An 18,807-nucleotide genomic window follows, 5' to 3' on the forward strand; every position below is an offset into this window, starting at 1 on the left:
AAATGAGGCCGATGCAGAAGTACCTTAAGCTGCAATACCACCGAGTGCCACTAGAGTTTGGCTCTAAAAAGCCTCCTGCTCCATAGACTCCCATTCAACTTCACTCATGAAATACAAAGTGTATAAAATTTCTCCACGAGTTATCTCGATGTTGTTAGCTAAAGTCGCTCCTTCTTCTTAGTTTTCTGGCGGTCCTTTTGAAAATAATCCCGTCATTAATTAGAAAATAAGCATCAAAAATACGTGTTTTTGAGGGCGTGTCTGTTTGATTGACAGGCCTGTGGTGCGGTCAGTAGTACTACACTTTAAGGAGACTACGAACATTTTTATAAACAGTCTGTATGTTACACAACAATCGACAGCTCACAGTGAACTCAGCGTCCGAGTCGAACCATAAAAACCTGACAAACAGTTTGCAGCTGTGTGTTCATCGAACACGTATGTGCTCCTGCACACGGTATGTTGTGTGAGACAGATGGTGGTAAATTGGAGCGGTGGGAGCTGGTGCTCCGGGGACGGAGGTAACAAGGTTCATCCAAACAAACCGACTCCTGACGTGGACGCCTGTAACGAGCGTCTGCCTGAGCAGACCTGAAGTCCACGGAGACATTAATCTGTCTCAACAACCCCCCTCCTAAAACCACGTCAGCTCTAACGTGGATAATTTATTGCCTTTAATTAACTACTCGCTTCAGGGGGGATTAAATGTGTTTCCTCACATGTGGGGCAAAAGGGGAAGGTATTCGGTGTCGGACAGAGGATCCAGAACCTCGGATCACCGTTACCCTGAGACAGGAAGTGGAGGAGGTGAGGTGTGTGTTAGACCGACCTGAGCGACAGCTGGAGGGAACCGGAGTCACCTCCTAGTGGTTGTCTGCTCCCTGCTAACCGCCCAAGCTGTAGTTTCCATGCCTGTCTGTTCAAACCCATAAAGTACTCACAGTGACCTTTGACCCTGAAATTCTGATCAGTTCATCCTTAAATCTGAGTCAATGTTTGTGCAACATTGGGAGAGATTTATTCAGTGTTTAACCCGCTTCATCGGTCTGAGGAAACCTGACTGCACCCCAGGGCTGTCAATCAAACAGCCCTGCCCCCAAACACATCTGTGTTAGAGTCCTAATATGTAATGAATGATGAATTATTTCCAGAACACTGATCAGAAGGAGCGAATCTATGTAATGACACCACGATGACTTGTGGAAAACATTTACTGACTTTGTATTTCAGGAGAGAACTTGATGCTTTTTCAATGGGAGTCTATTGGAGACAGTAGTGACACTAGTGGGCCTCAGTGGTACTGCACTTTCAGGTCACAGTTCAGAGGAATGACTCCTGAGTAGAAGTAGATTTGGTGTCGTGATTATTCGCCCTGATGGAGGAACCCTTCGGCGTCCTGCAGAGAGTTCTGGGTGTCCACCTGTAAACTGCAGGTTTGTGTTTCAGATTCAGATCAGAGATGCTGCTGCAATTTTTACACCCTGAAGGCACCTCCAAGCGGACATTGATGGATGGGTGAGATTAGAGAGCAGCAGATCTGCCGCTGCCCCGTAGGCGCTCGGACGCTCTCTAACGAGGCCCGGCCCCGATCACGTTTCAAAGACCTCGCTGTCTGTAATGTGGAAAGCAGGTCGCACTCCTTCCTTCCTTCCTCAGCTCGGTAAACAGTGTTTTCTTTAGAGCAGCAGGGTTTTACAATCACACACATGAAATATGGTGCGTCTCTGAGTTTGGCTGTGAGCCAGACGGAGCGTGATGAATCACTCCGACTTCACCTCGCAGCTGCTGGACAGGAAACACAACGGCAGTCTACAGAGGGAAAATATCTTCAGATGTTTGGATGCTGTATGCACGAGTTTTTTTTTTGTGGTCTCTTTGTGGTTGTTTTGTGTCTCTGTCATTGTTTTGTATCTCTTTGTTGTAGTTTTGTGTGTCTTTGTTGTAGTTTTATGAGTCTTTGTTGTAGTTTTGTGTTTCTTTGTTGTTGTTTTGTGTCTGTTGTTATTTTGTGTCTCTGTTTTCAGAATCAGAAATGTGTCTCCTCTCCTCTATCTATCTATCTATCTATCTATCTATCTATCTATCTATCTATCTATCTATCTAGCTGTCTATCTATCTGACAGCTGCTCGGATTTAATCGTAATACATCGTTGTTGTTGTTTTTACTAATAAACTGTGAATATATAAAATAAATCAAATGCGTCCGGACTTATTTCCTCTTCAAACTTCGCGGTGACGCAGCTGCGCATTTTCCGCGCAGCTCTGTTGCCAGTGAATGCGCGACCGAAATGAACTCTGGGAAGAAAAAGATGGCGGGACGTTTCAAAACTCAACTGACTGTCCGACTTTACAGGCGAATAAAGTCTAAATAAAAAAAAAAATAATAAAAAAAACTGCACACTGTACGCCGCTCACCGTCCGCAGCTCGGCCGGCCACCATGAACGGAGGCCCGGGAAGGTTCGGTTCTCCGACCGGCGGCCTGTCGGACTCTCCGCTGGAGCCTCACACTTCCAAGCCGAAAACAAACCGCCTGAGCCGGAGCCTCAGACAAACCCAGGCGGCGGAGGTGGACTCTCCCCGGCGCCAGCAGTCAGGTCAGGAGAACTTCGGCTTGGTGAGACGGAGCCGAGGCCTGGCAACGTCTGGCGACATGCCGAACTCCATTCAAATATCTGGAAATTTTAGATTTTTCTCAAATATTCACGCTTCACTTCAAGTCGGCCTGCAAGTAGTCACAGTTCGTGTCTGTCATTGCCAGAACTTGAAGTGGTTTGCAGCTAGAATTTTGAACTCCTCCTGCTTGTCTGGAGGTTTTTAAAGGCTCGGTAGTAAAAGTTGTTTGTGTTTCCAGATTTCAAAAGTCCCACCAGAACCTGCAGCTCCAGAGCAGCGCCCGGTTTCAGTGCAGAGTCTCCACACAACGACTCGGACGTTCAGCAGGACATCATCTGGGACGCCAACTCGCCTCTACCCCACAGACTCGGTAAAACAGTTTCTGTAGAACTTTGGATGTGGGTCCGGGTCCCGGTCCTGGTTCTGCTGCAGGGTGACTCTGTTCATGTCTGCAGGTAAAAGAGGAAAGAAGCATTCTGCCGGAGTCGTGGACATCTCGGAGATCGTCAGCCGGATCGCTCCAAAGGTTCGAAACACGCCTGGTGGGATGAACCGAACATCTGAGCTCGGTAAAATAATCAAACTGATGTTGTTGTTTCTGAAGCACGGCAGGCCGAGGGTCACGGAACCGACCCTGCAGCAGTGGATCGGAGACAGCGCCACCATCCCCTGCACCCCGGATCTTCGGCCGCCCAAACCCAAGAAGAAATCACCCAGGTAGGTTTCAAGTTAGCGTGGTGCTGAACAGGAAGTTAGCCGGCTCAGTGAGCATGCTCAGTCTGTGTTCATGCAGTCGGGGCGGGAACGTCTCACCAGACATGAAGAACTTTTCATCGTCGCTGTGAGCTCGGCGTCCTGCTGTCAGCTGATGTTGCGTTTGCTCTGCTTCAGACTGAACGCCGTCGACGACCTGCTGAAGCTCGCCAAGCAGTTCGACTTCAACATGTTCCGTCAGGATGAAGACGAGGTGGAGGAGGAGGAGAAGGAGCTCCTGACAGAGGACGTCTTCAAGAGCAACGGTGTGAACGATTTTTCACTTCCTGGAAACGGTCGGCTGGCTGTGGGCGCGGTGGGCGGGGCCAACATGCGGCCTCATCTCGATCAACACATGGAGGACGACTTGGACCTCCTGTTCGATGGACCGACCCAACACCTCAGCGGGAGTTTCAGTCAGACGTCGCAGGTGAAACCGTCGGCTTCGTCACGTGGCCCCACGGTGGCCGTTTCCACGACGACCACAGCCCCAGCCAACGACGAGTTTGACGACGACTGGGAAAATGACGACCTGTTGAATGACTGCTTGGTTCTGGAGATGACTCAGAACACGCAGAAGTTCACGACCCCGCAGCTCTGCTCCACCCAGAAACCAAAGGTCAAAGGTCGTCATAGTCCAGCTCCCGTCGGACCGCGGATGACCTTCAGGCTGGAGTCGAACCCAGACTTCCCAGTGAAGAGAATCCAGCTGGACTCCAGCTCGGAGACAAACAAAGCATCTCAGCAGAACCGGGTGTCGGGTCGGACCGGATCGCAGTCGGACCCTGTGAAGCCGGATCATCAGAACCGTCCGGTTCATCACAGGACTTCAAACATGACTCGCAGTTTCTCTCAGAACCCTGAAGGCTCTGCCCACCTCGACGACGACCTGGACCTTCTGTTCTCGTCCGACCCTGTCTGGGACGACCCGGCGGACGACGACCTGCTGTGTGAGGTGTGTGAGGACTTGGAGAACCAGATGCAGGGAGGGAATCACCTGTCCACCAAACAGGCTGTGCCTCCTGCCCGTGTAGCGTCCTGGCAGCCAACCACCAGAACGCGGGACCTCCGGTTCCAGCAGCAGCAACAGGCCGCCGCCCCCCGTGGTTCAGGTGCACCAGGCGGCCTCTCATTGGTCGGACAGGTGAACGCAGCGAAGGAGCCGTTCAAGTTCACGCAGACTAAAAGTGTCGCGTCGGTCAGGTCGACGTGTCAGCAGGAGAGCAGCGAGCCGCGGCCGACGCAGCAACGCGCCAACAGAGCCGGCTTCAGCTTCAAGAGGCCACAGCACCCGGTTTCCACGGTGACCAGCACAGGTAAGAACATACAGATCTGTGTTCAGAGAGAAAATAAAGCTGTCGTAGGTTTGTTCTGTCTCAACGCGGTCGACTGATACGCTGCTTTAAACGTTGCTGCCACAAGGGATTGTGGGACGGCGTTATGTCCGTTCTCTTCATGACGGGCGGTGACGGAGAACTCGACCTGTTCTAATCTCCTCGTGATACGTAGAACTTTTATTGTGAAGCAGCTGCAAAGATTTGACCTCCCGGTGCTTTTTACTTTGGCGGGTCAGGTTTACAGGTGAGAAGCAGCTCTGACCGGGTCATAGGTCCAGACTGTATGGACAGACTGACTGTTGCCGTGGTTACGAGCCGCTCATCACTCAGTTTCTCTAGTCCTCCCTCCAGATGTTGACCAGTTGCTGTTTCTTCTGCAGTGGGGGAGAAATGTTCGTCCGCACAGATCGAGCTGAAGAAGCAGCAGGCGATGGAGAAGAGACGGCGGCGCCTGCAGGACGTCCAGAACCTCTGAGCTCCGACCTGACCGGGCCGGGCCGAACCGAGCCGGCTGAAGGTGAATGCAGACAAAACAGCTGCTCAACACTTCCTGTTCTGTAACATGAGTCTGTGATGGCTGTGTTGTGTTTCTGTTTTTATTCACTGGGTTTTTATGACGTTTTAAAGGAACAGTTCAACAGTCAGTCTGTTTCCAGAGACTTTCAGGGACGTCCCGTCGTCTGTCCGTCCTCTGAGTCTCCGCTTCCATCTGATGGAGGTGGAGATATAAAGTCAGTCTGACCCACAGAGAGACAGCAGACACATTCAGGGCTGAAATAAAGCTGAATGTTCCTTTAAGCAAAGTCCAGGTGTTGTTAGCTTAGCTTAGCATAAAGACTGGAAGCGGGGGGGAACTGTTAGCGTCTGTGTTTAGCTCCCAGCTGCTCACTGAGTCACATGTTATAACATTACATAAGAGATGTTTGTGGTTTTAAAGTTGCGAGTCTGCACTTTTTCACGACAACGTGTGAACCGGGCCGGACCGGACCGGACCTGACCCAGGTTCAGGATCACAGAGCCGCTCTATGGAAACACTAACTGACATTCTCATGTTTCTGCTTCAACAAATGACGTGTGACATATTTTTACATTTCTGAGGACAGCCATGTTCACTTCCTGCTAAATGCTAAGCTGGGCTAAACCCACTTGTACTGAGGCTCCGCCCCACATGTTGAACTGTTCCTTTAATCTCGCTGACCGAGAAGAGACTCAAAATAAATGATATCACTGATTTGCACATAAAGAATCTGCTCTTAAATAAAATCACTGAAACAATAAGTATTTTATTTAGTTTAGAGAAGACGGATGCTAACAGTTTCACTCCGCTTCTAGTCTTTATGCTAAGCTAGGCTAAACACTCAGCGGTACCGAGAGGACGGACTGTTCTTTTGAGTGTTTAATGTTGTTTACAGTCGTTTGTCTTCAGAGGGAAGTTTTAAAAAATAAAACATTTTAATCAGAAATAAATGAAAGAAACCACTTTAATCTTTCTGTCCAGGAGATCACTGATGGTTTTTTTTTTTTATTGTTGTGATCAGAAATGTTTAATTTTATTGCAGATTTTCTCTAAATGTCGATGCAATTTGTGGAGTTTTAAGTGAGTTTTTTTTGGTGGTAAAATTAGCAAAAATTGCAAGTCGAGGAAAAACTAATATAGAACACAAAGGCTACATGTGCTGTCACAATAAGAGATTAAAATGCTTTTTAAATCACATTCATTCAACACTAGAAGAAAGTTCAGTCTCTTACAGCTGGAAGTGTGGAGAAAACTCATTTAACATTTTCCTCATTCCCATCATTAAACCACATTACCCACAAACCCCGTCACTTCCTGTTGTTGGGATTAGCAAACAGCAGTTTGTTTTGATGGTGAGAAGAGAGGGGGCGGAGCCTCGCTCGTTGGAAATGAACACTTAGTTTTTATAATAAAGTCAGTTTTATTCTGAAAGGAGACTCGTATGATGTCATTCTTTCAGCAGAGATTCTGTTCACAGTGTTTTTGAGGAAAAATGGCAGGAATTTTGCACAAATTCAAACTGCAGCAAATATTGTGTAGTTTGAATTTATTTTAATTATTGTGATCGGAAGATTGTGATTTCATGAGGTGAAAAACAACCTGAACCTTCCAGATATGCAAATAATCACTAAAACACAAGCAGGTAAACACACTCCTGCTGTGAAGTATTTAAAGTATTACATTTTAATCAAAATGTTCACTAATATCTGATATTATTACATTTAAAGTTCATTTTAACTGCAGACGTTTCATCTGTAACATCAGCGCCTGAATAAAACATCGATCAGACTTCAGTGTTTGACGGCCGACTGACGAGTTGACAAAAGTCAACATGGCAGAAAAGGAATAAAAACACAAAGAAAAAATAATAACGTTAAATTGAATAAAATAGTGTTTAATTGGAATAAAAAAGAGGCAAAGTAACATTTGAAGAATTAAATATAAAATAAGCGATTAAATAAAGAAGATAAAGAGTGAATCTTGGATGTGAATCAGTAAGACAGAAACATAAAGTGGCGTCTCCCCGAGGCTCGTCGAGTCTCTTCATTACCAGCTGTCAGCTGTTCGATGGAGCAGATACGGTAAACTGAGCCTCGTTATCAGCCCACAGGTGTGTAACTGTAGTCTTGCAAATCACAGACTCACAGGGCTGTAACCGGCCTCGATTCAACCGCACGACCTTCGACCTCAACTCCGCCGCGTTTACCGGGGACGTTCACAGAGAGGTACTTTAATTATGGAGGAGAACACGGAGGCAACCAGAGTCTTGCGGCCTCCAGCTGCACCTTACACACTTGTTTTAATATGCCAGCGCTGCAGTGTAGCTGTCAATCAAAAAGCCCCGCCTACAAATATATGTATATAGGACATATGAGTCCTAATATGTAATGAATGATGAATTATTTCCAGAAGGACTAGAACACTGATCAGAAGGAGGGAATTTATCTAATGACACCATGATGACTTGTGGAAAACATTTACTGACTTTTTATTTCAGGAGAGAACTTTTTTTTTTTGCTTTTTCAAGGGGAGTCTATTGGAGACAGCCCCTAGTGGTCCTCAGTGGTACTGCACTTTAAGGCTTTGCTTTTCAGAGCTGGAAAACTACGTCCACTTTTTTTATCCAGTCTGTGCCTCCACCACCAACGCAGGTGTTTCAGGGTTCCAGCAGCAGATCAGAGGTCTAAAACCTCCAGTGTCCATGTTGGAGGCTCACATGTACATGCATCTTCCTTCAGTTCTGGTAACAGCCATCAGTTGTGTCAGGAGGGACCTGCTGTGTAAGAGGCAGCTCCACTGCCCCCCCTGCTGGCCTGTTTGTAACCATCCCCGACCCCAGGGCTCGCAGTTCAATCTGCCACTGACTGTCTGTATTGAAGGATTGCAGTGTGTAACCGTCTATCAGTAATCAAACTTTAAAGATTCAAAATCTGATCATAGTTTAAAACAGTCATAAGGAGGCCACAAACCAGTTAGTTTTCATGGTATGTCTCTAAAACCGGAGATGTAACCGCTGTTGCACCACGCATTCACGTTGGCAACTGGTAGCGTTGTGAATGTATTTGTTCATATATCCGACAATGTACTACATGTGTTACTGGAGGACTCCACCAGAGGGCGCACCAGCGAGCAAATTTGTGTGTATTTTTTTTGTGATTGTTGCGATACATTTTTTTTTGCAGGTTTAAAAAAAAAAAAAAAAAAAAACATTGCAATGTCATTTGTGGAGTTTAAGTGAGTTTTTTTGGGGAAAATTGCACAAATTAGAAAAAGTTGCAAGTTGAGTTTTTAAAGCACTAGCTGATAAAGGAATAAATGTGTAATCACTTCCTTTGATAATAATCATGCTACACGTCAGAAATATTTTAGTTCTAATATTTTTTATGTATTTATTAAATAATAATGAAAGTTACAAAAACTGTACAAAAAGAGAGAGCAGTCTATTACAACTTGATGTATGTGTATTTTTTTTTTTTTTAGCGTACAGTAATATGTAATCACTTTCTTTGATAATAAACATTTAATTAGAACATTTTATTGTGAAGCCACATTTTCCGGTAACCCCGCCATTTCCGTTTGCGGCGGTTTCCTCCGGTGCAGAGTTTTATTTGCTGACGAGAAAACAGGAGAAGAGCCTTTCTGATTGTAAACGAGGAGTTATCTTTGTTAATAAAGAGAGTTTTGTTGGATACTTACTTTATCCTTTATAAAATATTTACTTTATGTTGTCAATACTTTCGGCACAGCTTCTGTTGACATTTTTTGTGGGAATTAAAAAAAAAAAATAACATATCCGGCAAATATCGCAGAGTTTGCTTGAATTTGCGTTAATTATTGCGATTGCAAGATCGCGATATGGTTGGAGGGTCCTGTAACGGTGTCGGACTTGTCACGTCTTCACACTGCCCCTACAGGTCATGTGTATATTGCACCCCCGTGTCCCGCCCCGGGGGGCCCCAGACCGTACAGAGCCGCCCGTGGATGTGTTAATTGTGTTTCCTTTGAACTGGGAAAAAATAAATAAATAAATAAATTTAAAAAAAATTTAAACTCCTTCAGGTGTCAACGGAGATTCCTGGCTCGCGGCTGCCGGTGTTTGTGACGCGGAACTACCTGTTCCACCTGGAAAGTTTGTGTGTGGGGGGGAAGGAGGAGGAGGAGGGGGGGGGGAGCAGCGAGCCCACGGAGCCGACCTGCCACAGCGGTGCATGCTGGGTGATATTGAGGCAGCGTAGCAGCAGCAGCAGCCGGCTGACTCAACCTTCAGTCCCCGCCGTCCTGCGCCGTCCAGCCGTCCCGCAGCTGACGCCCCGTGGACTGCGGCGTCGTTTCCCTGAGTCATGGACCTCGGCGGACAGCGTCCCACGGTGAGCTCCGCTCTTTGTCTCCGTCGCTAAAAGACACCTGCTTGTCCCGACAGACAGAGCCGGAGGAGGAGGAGGAGGAGGAGGCTAAAGGCGAAGGCTAGCTCCGGGAGATGCTTGTTGTTCGCTCAGCTAGCTGCGTAGTTAGCCCTCACTCCGCCGGCCCGAGCTTCACCGGAACGGGACGTTCAGCCGGTTCACAACACACCCGACTCGGTAAAGTCCTCGACCAACTAGTGAGACGTTGACTGCTGACGTCACTCACGGCAACACCTGTTAATTCCGCTGGGCTTTTTTTTTTTAATATTTTTTTTTTTTTTAAACCCATGCTAAGCTAAGCTAGCTGCTGTTTACACCCCTCCGTCCCATCCAAACGTGTCTTGTGGGGGTTTAATTAGCCGACTTGATGCTAACATACCTGTCAGTCACGTGGCGGTTTATTGCTGCTCGACTCGGGTCTCCACTAACCGAGCCTGTTAGCTCGCTCGGCTAACTTAAAGTGCCTAACAATTAGCTCCGTTAGCCTCGCTAGCTTCGCGACAAGTTGGGAGAGAGGGGGGGGGGGGAGATGTGTCAAACTTGTCCCAACTCGAGACATCAGCTGGGGGGCGGGACAGTCCGGTGGTGGTGGTGGTGGTGGTGGGGGGGGGGGGGGTGTTTATTAGTGGACCGCCGTCGAGAAGAGGCTCACCTGAACAGGTGACTGTCAAAACAACTGATCAGCTGCTTTCAGTCCCCGTAACGACCCGGACTGGTGGAGCCTCTCTGACCGGGGATGGAGGCAAAAACAAACAACTTGTCTGGCAGCTCAACCCTGCCCTGCGTGTACACACTACCTGCTTCCAGGTGTGAAGGAGGGGGGGGGGGACACACACGTATAGGCTCCGCCCACTGCTCTACTGGAGGACAATAACAGTTTCCTCATTCAGGTCCTGTTTCTGTCCTCTTGTGAGGGACATTCGTAACCTGTGCTGGAGCTGATACGGTGAATATAAAGTTAATGTTGTGTAGAGGAATATGTCGCGTCGGCTTTTTGTTTCGTTATTGAAAATACTTTTGGCCTGAGCAACACCTTACGTAGTTCTGTTCTGCTATATATATAAAAAAAAAAAAAAAAACATTAATAAGTTAAACTTTTTATCACTCATGAATTGATTAAATAATACTTAAATGAACTGTCCCCATGTTCCTCGTTCAGTCCTAAAAACACAAGAACCACTCCTGTAATGTTCGGACTCAGAGGGAGTGACGGAGGCGACGCCGATCAAAAGACTTCTGTCAATAAATTGTAAACTTTTTGCCTTTTATCTGAATGTTTATTGTTTTTTTGTTTTTTTTGAGGGGGGGATATTAAACAAGTTGTCAACTAAATACAATATTTAATCAAAATATGTTCATATAATATTCACTCTCAAAATATAAAACTTTTTGTGAGCGCGATCTCTGTTTCCATGGCAACACGTGGGGTACGACTAAGAACTGGAAAACAATCAGTTGTGTCGGTAGACTCTTGTGTAATGTATGCAGTGTTTACTCCGGGAAGTAGTCCGACCCTTAGTAACGACCCTAGCAACAGAGAGGATTTCTAGTCTGTTTTAGGGATGGTTTCTCAAGCTGAATAAAAACAGCACACAGAAACACTAAACATCTCGGCTAGCTCAGTCTTGTTGTAACCAAGATATCGGATGAGAAACGATATCGATGGACTCGTGTATTTCTACGGTTTTAGCTCCGCGTCGTTTTAAAACCAAACCGGTCAAACTAACCGCCGCTAGGATTTAAAGTGCACGACTATCCGTGGTGTTACTGTACCTATAAATGGTAAAAACGACATCATATTGTATATTATATGAAATTCAATTCTAATCGTATATTCCAGTTGAGAAGGCGGAGTGATACTTCTCGCGATGAGCAGGTTGTGACGTCATGCTGGTTTGAGCGTGTCCCGAAAGTACGGCTGACCAATCAGATCTCTGGGTCGGAACTACTTGTTGTATAATGATGACTACAGAACATCACGTAGAACAGCAGAGTGGAACCAGGAAGAGTTGTGTGTTTGTGCTTCATGTGTCGGTTAAAGGACGAACTGATGGTCCTCGGTGTGGAGCGGAGACCGAAAGCAGGGAGACCTTCAGACACGGTGGGAGGAGCTCTGGGTGGAGCTGCTGGTCTCAACAGGTGATCTGGATCTTCTTGGACCACTTTCAGGAGACATCAGTGGCTTATGGATGATTGAACGAAGGATTACATTCACCCACAGGACAATAAACACCGAACAGTGAAGTTTCATGCAACAAACTGATGACGGTTGATCAGTTACATTTTTTTAAGCGGAGTCGGGGTTTTTTCACTTCATTTTAAACGGAACTAAAAACTTTCAGAACGTTTTCCTCTAATTGTTACCAAACAAAAAAGAACACCAGGAAATGACTGTAAAATAATGCGGCCATAAAAAAAAGTGTTGCTGAATTCAGTTTGAAGTCAGCTGTTTTTTTGTTTTTTTAAATGAGACTGTACGGACTTCAGAGAGCGTTTAAACTCGCCGTGTTTAATCGTCAGAGTCTCTTCGTCGCTCACTGCAGCTCAACGTGTGACGCTGAACGTTGTGGGATTACAAACGTTTCTTTAAAAACACTTAAAGTTAATCCTTTCTGTGTTTTTTTAATACATTTAAAACAATTGTCAGATGTGAGACAAGAATCAAACTCGCAACTCAAAAGCAGGAAGTTCACGAGGATGTGTTCACTAGTGTATTTTGACCCGTGTTGCGGAAAATCATGTCGGAGAGGAAACGGGTGCAAACCAGGCTGACTTGTCGGCGCTGCACAGTGTTTCTGTAGGTCAGGACAGTCTGAAGCAGGTCGTCATGGTTTATTACAGCTCTGTCCTGCTTTGTAAATCTTCAAGAGCTTCAGTAACTCAATTCAACCACTGATCAGGGTAATTAGTGCTGGAGCTCAGCTCTCCTCAGTCACAGTGTGTCTAAGTACTCTTCACTGGGAACTCCTTGACTGTTAGGCCCCGCCCCCCTTGCCGCCGCCGCACATTACGAGAAACAGAATTGGGCTCAACAAATGCCATCTATTCATTAAAACCGTCGCCGTGGAAACGGCCGATTAGCAGCGTGTCTTCAGTTTCATGTTTGTGTCCAACGTCAAACTGACTTCGTCCTGTCATTGATTATTGACCAGCGGATGGACCGGCTGCTCTGTCTGATGATCTGCTGGCTTCACCTGCACCTCATCTTCTTTTATTTTGAAGGAGTTCCACACAGAACTTCCTGTCGGCTGTAGTCGTGTCTGCATGTTTCTGCTGTTTTCACAGTGACGTCTTATCTGATACAGTTTTACCGTCAAAGCTCTGGCGCAAAGTGTTCTTCTGATGTTGTTTAATGGAGGCTGACAGACAGCTTTTAGGTGCATTACCGCCACCTGCTGACAGGAGTAACACATTACATCCAGGCGGCGGTAACAACTATAAGGAAGAACAATATTCACATATACTATTTTACTTTTATTATCTAAATGACCCGTTTGAATGTTGGAAAGTGTATTTGTCTTCTTTTGTTTCTGAGGACTTCCTGTGTCTCTGTCTCAGGTGTAGCCAGGAGGACTCGTTGATCGGCAGAGAATCATGGAGCCCGACGTGATCCGCATCTACTCCTCCTCCCCACCCCCGATGGAGGACGGGGCGGAGGAAGAGGACGATGAGTTCGGAGACTTCGGCACCTTCTCCGCCGTCCCGAACAGCATCAGCTTCACGGAGTTTGACACCCCGACCACTTTCAACCAGACCCAGGCTCTGGCCGCCACGTCCCCGCCGGAGCTGCTCAACAACAGGGGGGTGGTGGGCTTCAGCCACAGCTCCTCCAACGGCACCCACAGCTCCAACAACGAGCTGCCCAAGGCCAACGGCGTCCTGGGCAGCAGTCCCTCAGAGAGAACTGAGATCAAAAAGGTCCTGTCGGGCTCCCTAGACTTCTCGGTGAGCGGCACGGCCGCCATCGAGGCCGCTGATTGCAACGGAGGCGGCGCGGAGGTGCTAACAAACGGGTTTGTAACCTTGGACCTTCAGGGAAGCCCCTCCTCACAGAATTCTGTCCACTCCCATGTAAAAGGAACGTCCCCCGAGAACACGGGCAGCGTCCCTGTCGGCAGCCCGGAGGACGACTTTGCAGACTTTGCTGCTTTTTCCAATGCTGAAGGACACCTGAGCCAGACGGCTGACAAGGACTCGGACGATCCCAGCGGGGGCCACTGGCAGGAGGACCAGCGCTGTAATACAGAGCAGGGAACCACTTCAGAGGACGATGTCAGGGACACACACAGAACTGGACCCAACGTGTCCGGCTGCATTCCTGCTGAGACCCCGGATGGCTCGTGCAACACGGACCGGGGCTCCGACACGGACGCTGACTCTCATCAAAGGGACGTAGGCTTTGCACAGGAGCGCTCCGCCCCCGAGGCGGCGTGCGTGGATAGACCGCTCACTCTGAACGGGGTGGACGGAGCCCACAGAGACGAACCCAAAGACACCAACGACCTCTCGCCTGACGCCGCTGCAGACAGCGAGGGGGCGCAGTCGGACGAGAAGGGCTCTGGGAACGAGACCGAGACTGAGACGGAGACATCCTACGGCCGCCCGCTGTCCACCGACGCTCTGGAGGAATACGGGGACATCAGCACCACGGGCTCGGTGCCCCTCCAGGGGGACACGGTGACCCCCGCCGACGACAGCCAGCTGGCAGAAGACGAGGACTTCGGGGACTTCGGGGACGCCGGCTCGTTCAGCGGTCAAGGCTTCGCTGACTTTGAGCAGCTGGAGGTCCAGCAGGACCCGAGCGGGTCGCAGAGTTCTGCTCCCGCAGACGGAGCCACGAACACGGAGCAGGACGACGACTTCGGAGACTTCAACTCCCCCAAGTTTCACAGCAGTGGGAGCGACGGGGAGGGCGGAGCCAAGTTCACAGAGTTCCCCGTCAGCGACAGTTTTGGGAACTTCAGCGCGGCCGAAGGCGGTGAGGCTGTTGGCGGGTGGAGCGCCTTCGGGGAGCAGCAGCAGCAGGTGGAGGGGGAGTCCTGGGCGGCTTTCGGCACAGACCAGACCACCACTCCTCCTCCAGAGAGCGAAGAGGAGGAGGAGGAAGAGGAGGAGTGGCACGAAAGTGAGGCTCCTGCAGTCAGCGAGGAGACCAGCAGGACACACCGACAGCCGGTAAGCTCTTCATGGAGGTCAGTGGGCTTCATGAAGTGTTTCTCTCTGTCTGGACCTGCAGTCTGGTTTCATTTACTCAGGTTTGAAAATAAGTATCTAAATAAAAATTAAAGGGCTTTTTTTAATTTTTTTTTTTTTTTTATAGTTCTGCCACAAAAGGAAATGCCGACACTGCTGCTTTGATGAATTTATTTATTGATTCATGTCCTTCGTTGTCCTGCGGGGGACGTAGAAGTCTCAGAGACAGCTAATAAACAGTCCGCATGCATACACACCAGATATGTGGGGAAAATTGAATTAAGAAAGAATTATGTCTTTATTTTGTTTTTTTTTACCAAATTATGAACAGAAGTATCGATAAGAGAATCAATAAGTATCTGTATCGATAAAATCCTAACAATAGTCACGTCCCTCGTACCAACTCTCACTGTTTGTATTAAACATCAAGCAACCTGTTAATGAAGAAAGTCGTCCTCCTGTTTTAAAGTGGAGTCCAGACAGGACTGTGGAGGAACAGTGACATGCACCGTTCCAGGCTCCGCCCCCTCCAGGAATGTGACCTGCTCAGGTGTTCGAGCTGAAGCACATTCCTCTCAGATTAACACCCAGATTCACCCTGAGCTGGGACGTCCTGTCTCATCGAGCAGTTAGTAGAACCAGTCACCGTTTCTTGAAGGGAACCTGTTCACATTCAGTCTGTCGGTGAGGTAGTTAGTGTGGTGGTCCAGCAGAGGGCGCTAAAAGTCAGCCTCACCTGTTGCAGTTGACCTTTCAGTGAAAATGGAGTGAGTTGCCCTCTGTTCCAGGTCTCTTTTGGAGGTCTTTTAGGAGTCTTTTGGAGGTCCCTCAGGTGTCCCTCAGGTGTCCCTAAGGTGTCTCAGGTGTGTCTGAGGTGTCTCAGCCGATGTGCTCTCTGCAGGCGTCGCTGTGCAGCCGCTTGGAGAAGCTGTTTCAGAGCAGCTTCCCTCAGGACGCCGCCCGGCCGCTGGAGGACCAGGTGATGTCCCTGAGGGTCCTGCTGGAGCCTCCAGAGGACAAACCACTGCCCGGCGCCGAGGAAGAGCCGAGGTCGCCATGCAGAAGGTCAGTGTTTCTCCACCAGTTTAAATCTGAACAGAGAGAAGGAAGCCTCAGGTTTCTGTAGCTGCTCGTGTCTCGTCCCTGACTCGCGGCGTCTCGTTGATCTGTGCAGGTCGGTGCGTGGCAGCGTGTGGACCCAGGTTCAGGACATCCACGAGGCGTTCGGCCTCAGGTACCAGTGGGGGGGCTCGTACTGCAACAAAGCCCTGCTGTGCTGCCTGGGCATCGACACCCGGAACATCGTGAGTCCCTGCTGGACCCTCCTGTCTCCTCTCTGTCTCCTCTCTGTCTCTTCGTGTCTCCTGTCTCTGATGATGCTCTGATGTGTGCAGCTGTTCACAGGTCAGAAGAAGCAGCCGGTCATCGTGCCAATGTACGCAGCCAGCCTGGTGAGTCCACTTCCTGTGTCCTGTGAATCGTGTGCAGTGTTTCCTGTCTGGAGACTTTGTAGCTCCCCCTTGTGGCTCAGAGGAGGATTGAACATGTTCCTCATCAGTCTGCTTGTGTGCTGTTTGTAGGGGATGCTGGAACCAACCAAAGAGCCTGTGAAGCCCGTCTCCGCAGCGGAGATGATCACTTCCATCGCCCAGGCGCCTCCAGTGGCTCCAGAGACCAGCTCCTGTCCCTCAGAGTCTGTCCAGGTGAGACCTCAGGGCGTCCACAGAGTCACTGATCATTAAAACTCATTCGGGGTCTGAAGAATAACGCTGCAGTTAATCTGTTGTTACTCTGGCGTCCGCGGCTCAAAGCTCCCACCAAGTACAACTGAAGACATCCAACACAAAGACACCTCACAAACATACGGTTTAATTTCAAAACGTCCAGCTGCTCGTTTACATCAACTGGGGACTATTTTCAGTGGCGGAATAATAATCTGTATTGTGTTTCATAGTTTTTATAGTGTATATCAGGCTTTAATTCACACACAGCACCCGTTACTAGTTGCATTTGTTATTCATACTCATTTTCAACATGAACAGCAGGGGGCGACATGGTTTCAAGTTTAGGTTATGGTCAGTTTAGGTTACAGTCAGGTTTAGGTGAGACAGATGATGACAAATGTCTTCCTGTCTGGTTGACCTCCTCTCTTGCTCCTCCAGCAGGAGGCGCTCCCACCCGTCCAGTTCGACTGGAGCAGCAGTGGCCTTACGAACCCGCTGGACGGTAGGTGCCCCCCCCCTCCCTCCTCCTCCACCCTAAGCGCCCCTCCCCCTCCCCCTGCTTTCGTCTGGTTTTCTCACTTCCTGTCACTCTCTTAGCATTTCCTGATCTCTGATGTCAGTCCAGACTCCGCCTGCCACTTCCTGCCTCACAGCCAATCAGAAGTGAGGAGGAGGAAGACAGATTCCGGACTGATGTCATTTGATCAATAATAACACTCCCGCTGCTCTGCATGAAGCCTGACACTGTAGAACACGTGAACACGCCTCCATCACGTTTGTGAACACTGACTCTGCATGTCTCTCTCTCTGTGTCCGTTAACCTCGACTGCTCGGCTGCAGCCAGCGCCGGCTCGTCTCTCTTAAACCTGGATTTCTTCGGTCCGGTGGAGGATTTAGGCTCCAGCAGCAGCACCTCCATCCCAGGTCAGCCGCTGCTCCTCCTCCTGGTCCTCCTCCTGGTCCCTTTCCTGCTCCTCCTCCTGTTCCTCCTCTTTAAACTAACCTCTCCCTCTTGTTTGGACTTTTAACTTTGCTGATTTAAAAACTAAAATCATTCAAATTAATAATAACTAATACAATTTCAGCTTCAGTTATTGATCATTGATCGTTATGTTTCATATTTTGTATTTTCTGTAACTGACTGACTTCACTCAGCGACAGTTTGAAGGCCATTTACAGCTGTAGTTACCTGTCGTCACCACAGGAGGCACCAAAGAGTGAAAGAGATGTTCCTGACTTGAACATTTACAATAACAATAGCGCTTTCGCCCCATTCGGTGCTAGGGCCCTAAATATTGTCCTGCGTGTCTGATGGTTCTGACGGATCAGTCCATTCAGCGGCAGGAAAACTGACCTCATCAGAATATTAGAAACAGAACAAAAGTCAAGAGTCAAAATATCAACAAGAAAATTTTCAAAACAGCACAGAACCAGAATTCTGAGCTGGTTCCACAGGACAGGTTCTATAAACAACCCTGGACTCACATTGGTGTGAAGTCGACCAGCACCATGAGGTCCGCTCAGAGAGGATGTTGGTACACACTTTAAACACTGCGGTTCCTCTGTAGAACCGTTCTGTTCTGACCCCGTTCTCCTTCCAGGGGTGGATCCAGAGCTGTATGAGCTGACGACGGCCAAGCTGGACTCAGGCGGTTCCGGCAGCCGGGTGGCCGACGCCTTCGCCCGCCTGATGTCCACCATGGAGAAGACCAGCACCTCTACGAGGTCAGAGGTCAGGGAGGTGTGTGCTGGCTGCGTGTGTCAGAGATCAGGCGTGTGATTGGTTTGTTTTGTCTCCTGTCCGACAGGAAGCCGAGGAAAGATGAGAACCTGAGCGAGGAGGCGGCCAAGGTGATCGCGGCGCTGCCCGACCTGTCCTTCATGCAGGCCAAAGTGCTGATGTTCCCCGCCACGCTGACACCGCTCGACTCCCAGGCAACGCCGGACTGAGGCTCCGCTGACACCGCCTACTTTATCAATGTGAACCCGGCCATTTTAAAATCACATCATACCTTTTTTTTTCTCTCTCTCTCTTGCTGCGGTAGTTCCTCCTGTCACGCTTTTTTTTTTTTTTTTTTTTTTGGTTCATCATTTTTCAGAATAAAGCGAAGTGTTTGTGACGAGGGGGAGCAGCGGGGTGTGGGGGGTAAGGGTTGGGGGGAGGGGAGGGTGGCCAGAGGTGTGTGCTGCTGCTCACCTGTAGACGGGGTGACGTGTACATAATCAGGGATTAAATGTTCAGTTTCCCTTTTTGTTCTTTTTTTTA

The 18,807-nt window shown here is 48.7% G+C and overlaps 2 protein-coding genes across 7 annotated transcripts; both read left to right on the plus strand.

Annotated features, from left to right (window-relative positions):
* Positions 1-2,314: 2,314 nt before the first annotated feature.
* Positions 2,315-5,272, plus strand: etaa1a (ETAA1 activator of ATR kinase a). Of its 2 annotated transcripts, XM_069167311.1 has the most exons (6): positions 2,315-2,595; positions 2,853-2,984; positions 3,070-3,140; positions 3,219-3,331; positions 3,506-4,683; positions 5,085-5,272. In XM_069167311.1, exons 1-6 carry the CDS (start codon positions 2,439-2,441, stop codon positions 5,177-5,179), a joined length of 1,746 nt encoding a protein of 581 aa, XP_069023412.1. In that variant the 5' UTR covers positions 2,315-2,438; the 3' UTR covers positions 5,180-5,272. The 2 variants fall into 2 exon arrangements, with proteins under 2 accessions (XP_069023412.1, XP_069023411.1); XM_069167310.1 differs by having other exon boundaries at positions 3,070-3,331.
* Positions 5,273-9,434: 4,162 nt separating this feature from the next.
* aftpha (aftiphilin a) lies at positions 9,435-18,671 on the plus strand. Of its 5 annotated transcripts, none has more exons than XM_069167766.1 (10): positions 9,435-9,588; positions 13,183-14,799; positions 15,719-15,882; positions 15,992-16,121; positions 16,212-16,268; positions 16,398-16,520; positions 16,980-17,043; positions 17,382-17,465; positions 18,143-18,266; positions 18,350-18,671. In XM_069167766.1, the coding sequence occupies exons 2-10, from the start codon at positions 13,219-13,221 to the stop codon at positions 18,489-18,491; spliced, it is 2,469 nt and encodes an 822-aa protein (XP_069023867.1). In that variant the 5' UTR covers positions 9,435-9,588; positions 13,183-13,218; the 3' UTR covers positions 18,492-18,671. The 5 variants fall into 5 exon arrangements, with proteins under 5 accessions (XP_069023867.1, XP_069023869.1, XP_069023870.1 ...); XM_069167768.1 differs by having other exon boundaries at positions 16,983-17,043; XM_069167767.1 differs by lacking the exon at positions 9,435-9,588 and adding an exon at positions 9,667-9,801.
* Positions 18,672-18,807: the final 136 nt, after the last annotated feature.

This window comes from Embiotoca jacksoni, unplaced genomic scaffold (assembly GCF_022577435.1).
Source record: "Embiotoca jacksoni isolate LCO1_2020_lvr unplaced genomic scaffold, fEmbJac1.0.p SCAF_4, whole genome shotgun sequence".
Taxonomy (NCBI): Eukaryota; Metazoa; Chordata; class Actinopteri; family Embiotocidae; genus Embiotoca; species Embiotoca jacksoni.